We start from the raw sequence: 6017 nt of genomic DNA, 5'->3' as shown, positions 1-6017 counted from the left end.
ATAAAAAAAAACTTGAAGATTTGAGAGGACGGCAAGGGAAGTCACTTTTTAAAGTTTAAGTATAAGAATTATATATTAATTTTTAAAATTTAAGAGAGAAAATAAAATAATTTTTTTAATATTATTATTAAATAATAATTTTAATTATATATTTAATATTATTTAAAAATAAATAAATATTTAAATTTTTACTCTGCTATGAATATATTATTTTGATTGAGAAAAAACTACTTTGCCCAACATATTATTAGCCAAGGACCCACGGGATCCCATTTAGGTTATATCACCAACATTAGAATCTTACCAATCCTCTCACGTGCATTTCGCTTTATGATTAACCACATATTTAATTAACTTTTGAATTTGTCTCCCACTGTCAGATTCACCCACCTAATTTTTTTGGAAAAACAAATTCAGGCATAATTTTCTTCACAATTTAATGGGATTTAGATAAACAAAAAAAACGAAAAGGTCAAAAGACTTGTTTCGACACGCTATAGTAAAAATTTAAAGTCTTATTTTTTAATTTTTAAAAATTTAAATATTCATTAATGAAATAATTTCAATTAAAAATTTCAGTTATAATTAAAGATAAAATTGTTATTTAACAAAAAAAAATTAAAAAGTTAAACTTTTATCATATTTTCTTTCTCAATTTGAAAATTTCATAATTCCCCGCCGCCCCCTCCCCCCCAACCAAATTTTCCTTCAAAATTTGAAAAATAAGAATTTTCCTTAGAGTATTTTTCTCTTTTTTTTTTGTAGACAATCAGTTGTCTCTGACCATTAATCATCCTCCCTCCCACTTTATCTCTCTCTGGGTCTCTCTCTTTTTCATCTTTGGTCATGGATTGACAAAAATCATCTAAAAATTTAGAAGATTTTTATCAAGATAATGATATCCAAATGAATCATTTGGATGATAATGAGTCTAGATGAAAATTATCTAGATTTCTAGACAATTTTCATCAATTTGTGGTTGAAGAGGAAAAGGAGAGATAAGATAGGAGGGCGGACGGCGATGACTAAAGAACGCTGGATCATCATCAAATAAAAGTGAAAAAAAATTCTAGGGGAAAATTGTCATTTTTTATACTTTGGGTGGAATAATCTTTTGGCCGAAAAGGATCTACAAGGTTACTTGCGGACTAATTCAAAATTGGGCTTAATTGAGCCTGCACTTATGCGGCCCAATTGATGCTTGGGATCCATAAGAAGGATCCGATGAATAATAATGAATAAAAAATATCAAATAATTTGTCAAGTCAACTTAAGGAAGAGCTTTTGCTTGCGAGTTCCTTCCAAGATCCTTCTTGCCCATTAAGTTGACTTTTGACTCCATACACCAAAGACTACGTTTTCCCTAACACAACCATAGATTTAGATGCTGAACTAGAGGAGTAAGGAAAGCAGAGTGAAAATGGAGATCAACAATAACAAAATTCTAATGAGAGAAAAGCTAGACTTCTTTGGAATAATCAAAGAAACCATCAAATTACCTTTCAGAATTCCCACCTTCATCATCTTTTTTCTCACTGCTCTCTTTCCTTTTTTCTGCTTCTTCCTTTTGCATGAGATAATTTTCCAGCACAACTTGATTCAAGCTCTCAAATTCATGTCCAACGATTCTCCTTGCTACGAATTTGATTTAACGTCGTGCTATTCCAGGTCAACCTTTCATGCCATCCGAGAATTGATTGGAAAAATTTCAGCAAAAAATCTCATTTCATTTCTCTCGTTCTTGGGTCTTGTTCATCTTGTCGACCTACTTAACACCATCATCACAGTTTCTACAGCTTCAGAGATTTACTTAAAAGATGAGAATGAATCAACGAGTTTGAAGGGCATAATCAGGAAAACGATAAACAAGGTGAGTTTCAAAGGCACATTGATCACATCCATCTGCGCTCTTCTATTAACTTCACTTACATTGATCGGCTTGTTGACCTTGTCAATAAACTTCTACGCTTCAACACTTGTGTTCTTCAACATCATATACGGGTTACTGATCATTGTTTTTCTGGCAAAATCCATGGAGTGGACTGCGATATGGAATATGGGGCTGGTAATTTCGATCCTGGAGGAGAATAAACACGGCGATGTGGCGCTTGGAGTCTCTGCATATCTGAGTAGAGGCAGCAGAAAGCGAGGACTTGTGCTACAGTTTATGTTCTCGGGTTGGAGTTTTGGGTTAAGAATATTGTGTATCTTGTTTGGGTGGCGAAATGGAGGAAGCAAAAATGTGATTGAAGTCATTGCTGCACAAGTCTGTGTGAATTGTCTGTGGAATGTGATGAAGTGGGTGGCTTTTGTGATCTATTTCTATGACTGTAAAAAGAGATTTCTTGAGAAAAAATTTGATGGGGCTGAGGGAAAAGCCTGAAGCTGAAATTGGGAAATTAGATGAAAAGTGTTTTATTAAGTATTTGTGTAACCGATTAGTAATAATAATTAATTTATGCATTCAGATGATGTTGTTTTATTTATTTCTGGGCCTCTTTGCTGAAATAAAATTATTTACGGAATGAAGTTCACACATCAATTAAATTTAATATTTTATGAAGTCACAAAGGTTTGAGGGACATTTTTAAAGTAACATCTTGCTTTTCTAATTATATTCTAATTATATTAAGGTGGCAGACCATAAAATTTACATTCTCATTTTGTCCTTCCTGTTTCTGATTTATGAGGTTAGTCTTCGGTTTCCTGCTGAATTTTCTTTTCTTTTCTTTTCTTTTCTTTTATGACTAACTACAATTCCCTCCCCACTGTCCTTCTCTCTTTCCTTCCATCCCTAGAATTCACAACGGTGCTGTCTTCTACTCTCCTTCATTTCCAGTGGTGAAAATCTCGTCTACATAACTTTGTTTCACCCTTGCAGCAGAATCCAAACAGTCTTCCATTATTCCCCTCTTCCACCCCAAAAACCTCCCTTCTTCTAATAATATATCAACTCCCTCCACCACCAATCCTGGTGCCGTCCGCACTGCTCAATTCCTCTATTGGCGCTACAAAATACTCGAACTACGTCTTCCTTGCCTCATGTATCATCGCTCTCTTCATTGGCCTGCTCTACTTTTTATATTCCAATGGTAAGGCGTGAGGGCTGTTTAGAGAGAGACACTAATTCGGGTTTTTATATGACCTTCTTTCGCTCTGTTGCCGATCTATTTTATACGCTTCATATTTCTTCTATGAAGTTCATGACCGCTTTTGTGTCACCCAGTTCTAGAGTTTTTGGGAGGGGAGAGTTGGTTATGGATCCTTATGGGACTTCTATGGGGTGTTTCAGGAAAGATTTTATCATTGATCTTGCTGCTGCGCTTCCTTTGCCTCAGGTTCGAACTTTCTTTCTTATGTCCACCATTTTCTGGATTTCTTTGCTGAAGCTGAGGGTTTTGCAAATTTTTTGTTTGCACTTGTGATCTGGTATGTAATTCCTGCAATAAAAACCAAATCTAATGACAACTCCACTCTGGCTCTCATTGTTCTTGCGCAATAAATTCCCAGACTATTTTTCATCTTCCCTTTGAACCAAAGAATCATCGAAACTACAGGGGCTGTTGCTAAGACTGCTTGGTCTGGAGCTGCCTACAATCTCCTTCTCTTCTTGCTTGCCAGCCATGTAAGAATCAGGCCACCCCTTTGTAACTCTCTAGTCAGGAACACGATTAATCACCATTGAATTCATCACATTGGAGGATCGATATGATTTCAACTTTCTTTTAGTTTCAAAAACTCAATTCCTACTGCTGGTGCAGGTAGTTGGAGCAACTTGGTACTTATTGTCCATAGGGCGGCAATTCGAATGCTGGAAAACAGAGTGTTCAAGGGAGAATAAGTCGAGAATTCTATGTAATCTGGATTTTCTTGATTGCAGGTCTGTGAATTCGCCTGAACGTAATAACTGGCAGAATATCACCAGAATGCGATCCAGCTAATCAAAAAGTTTTCAATGGTTAAACAGGATGGTTTTTGTTTTTACTGATTCAGAATTAGCAAAATTGAGAAATTTTGTTGTTTTTTTTCCTTGTTGAAGAAATACTTGCAATCTATGACCGTGAGATTTGAAGAATGGAGAGTTAAGCTAAGAGATACGGAGGATGGATGAAGCACCGCCAATTGCCTGAAGATTTGTGAGAACGTGTTGGACAGTTTGTTCAGTACAAATGGCAAGCTACAAGGGGAGTCAACGAAGAATCTGTTCTGCGTTCATTACCGTTGGACCTCCGTCGAGACATTCAGCACCATTTATGTATTGCTCTTGTTCGCCGTGTAAGTTTTTCTTCTTCATTAGGACTAAAACATGCAACGAACCATTTTCAATTCTTATTCTTATTCTTTTCATTCTTAAGGTTCCATTTTTCGCCCAAATGGATAACCAGGTTCTTGATGCATTTTGCCAGCGTCTCATGCCGTCTTTCAGCACTCAAGGTACATACATTGTTCGAGAGGGCGATCGAACGAGATGCTTCTTGTAATCAGAGGAAAACTTGAAAGCTCTATAACTAATGGAGGAAGGTCTGGTTTCTTCAACTCCATCACTCTTAAGACCTGGCGATTTCTGTGGTGAAGAGTTGCTAAATGGGCCTTAATGCCTTGCTCTACACACAACTTGCCTTCTTCAACTCGACAGTGAGAGCTCTTTGTGAAGTTGAAGCTTTCGCCCTTCAAGCGGAAGACCTCAACTTCGTTGCACGTCAGTTCAAGAAGCTCCACAGCAAGAAGCTGCAGCATGCCTTCAGATACTACTCTCACCAATGGAGAACATGGGTTGCCTGCTTCAGACAATCTCCTTGGAGAAGGTTTAAGAAGAGGAAGACAACAAAGGAACTGATTCGAAGAGAGGGTAGCTTCTACTACAAACAAATTCCTGACCAAGATAACTATTACGTGGATAACGTAGCCGATGGAAATTATGAGTATGGCCATGGAAGTACTGGTGGTAAAGCAGCAGCTAAACAGAAAGCGTCAGTTGCAGGGGTCGATGCTAGTTCTGGTGGCTTAAAGATACCAAAAATGTTTAAGCCAGATGAGCCTGATTTCTCTGTAGACCATGTTTAGTTAGTACAAGATCTATGAAAAATTCAAGAATAGATAGGTTTTATGTGATGACATTCATGTATTTTTCACTTGTAAATTAGGGTTAATTTATAATGACATTTTAACCTTATAACCTCAAAACCTTCTGAAACATAGGAAGAGCTATAGGAAGAGAAAGGGATCCAATGTAATTTGTAACACGATTTGTAGATATGAAGTTATGTTTAACAAAAAAAGAAAGAGAAACAAGTTTCTTTAATGTTCTTGTTATGAAATGATAGCCCTGGAAAGAAACTAAACCAATTCGATCATCAATGGGGAAAAATATTGTTCGAATTTGCATGATTATTTACAACGGGCACTAAATTTCAGTCTTCAAAACTTGTCTCTTGCGGATTGTAAATTTAGTCAGTCGAAGTTTCAGGAATAGAAACTTTAGCTGTTGTTAGTATGCCCGGGTCTCCTCTAATGGCTGGAGCAAGGTAGTCAACCCGTATATCATATCATATATGGAAAACCTAATTTTTTTGTATCATATCATATTATATGATACCTTTTTTAAAATAATAATAATAATAATAATTGACACATTGTCATTTTGAAAAATATCATAAATACTTTTAAAATTTAAAATTTTTCATCTACACTCTTATTGCATCATAATTTTTTCTAAAAAAGTGTATTGATTTGTATAGATAATATATATTATATCGTAGAATATATTTATTGTATTGTGTTAACTTAATATATTTTATAATACGTGTTATTTTTTATTTATATCATATTATATTATAAAATATATATCATATATCGTAAGACATTGATTATTATATTTGGATTAATGAGATTTTTTATTGCTTACAGAGGGACCAATATCGACCTCCTTGCTAAGCCCATCTTTTTAGTCTCTTTTGTCTTGATTGGAAAGTAACTTTAGCACCCACTTCATTGACTAGTATGGATAGCAGATAGTT

General features: G+C 35.4%; 1 protein-coding gene and 1 pseudogene across 1 annotated transcript; both read left to right on the top strand.

Moving 5' to 3' along the window:
* The first annotated feature begins 1294 nt into the window (after positions 1-1294).
* LOC123222962 lies at positions 1295-2467 on the top strand. The gene is made up of 2 exons (XM_044645994.1): positions 1295-1870; positions 2039-2467. The coding sequence occupies exons 1-2, from the start codon at positions 1421-1423 to the stop codon at positions 2381-2383; spliced, it is 795 nt and encodes a 264-aa protein (XP_044501929.1). The 5' UTR covers positions 1295-1420; the 3' UTR covers positions 2384-2467.
* Positions 2468-3089: 622 nt separating this feature from the next.
* LOC123223961 lies at positions 3090-5202 on the top strand (annotated as a pseudogene).
* The last annotated feature ends 815 nt before the right edge of the window (positions 5203-6017 follow it).

This window comes from Mangifera indica, chromosome 8 (assembly GCF_011075055.1).
Source record: "Mangifera indica cultivar Alphonso chromosome 8, CATAS_Mindica_2.1, whole genome shotgun sequence".
NCBI classification, from domain to species: Eukaryota; Viridiplantae; Streptophyta; class Magnoliopsida; order Sapindales; family Anacardiaceae; genus Mangifera; species Mangifera indica.
The sequence above is the reverse complement of the archived record's forward strand: the minus strand, read 5'-3'. Positions and strand labels throughout refer to the sequence as shown.

Bases quoted from the DNA above. Each gene is read 5' to 3' on its own strand.
- LOC123222962 (XM_044645994.1), top strand. From the start codon at position 1,421: ATGGAGATCAACAATAACAAAATTCTAATGAGAGAAAAGCTAGACTTC. The intron at 1,871-2,038 runs GTGAGTTTCAAA...AAATCCATGGAG, and splicing joins TCAGGAAAACGATAAACAAG to TGGACTGCGATATGGAATAT.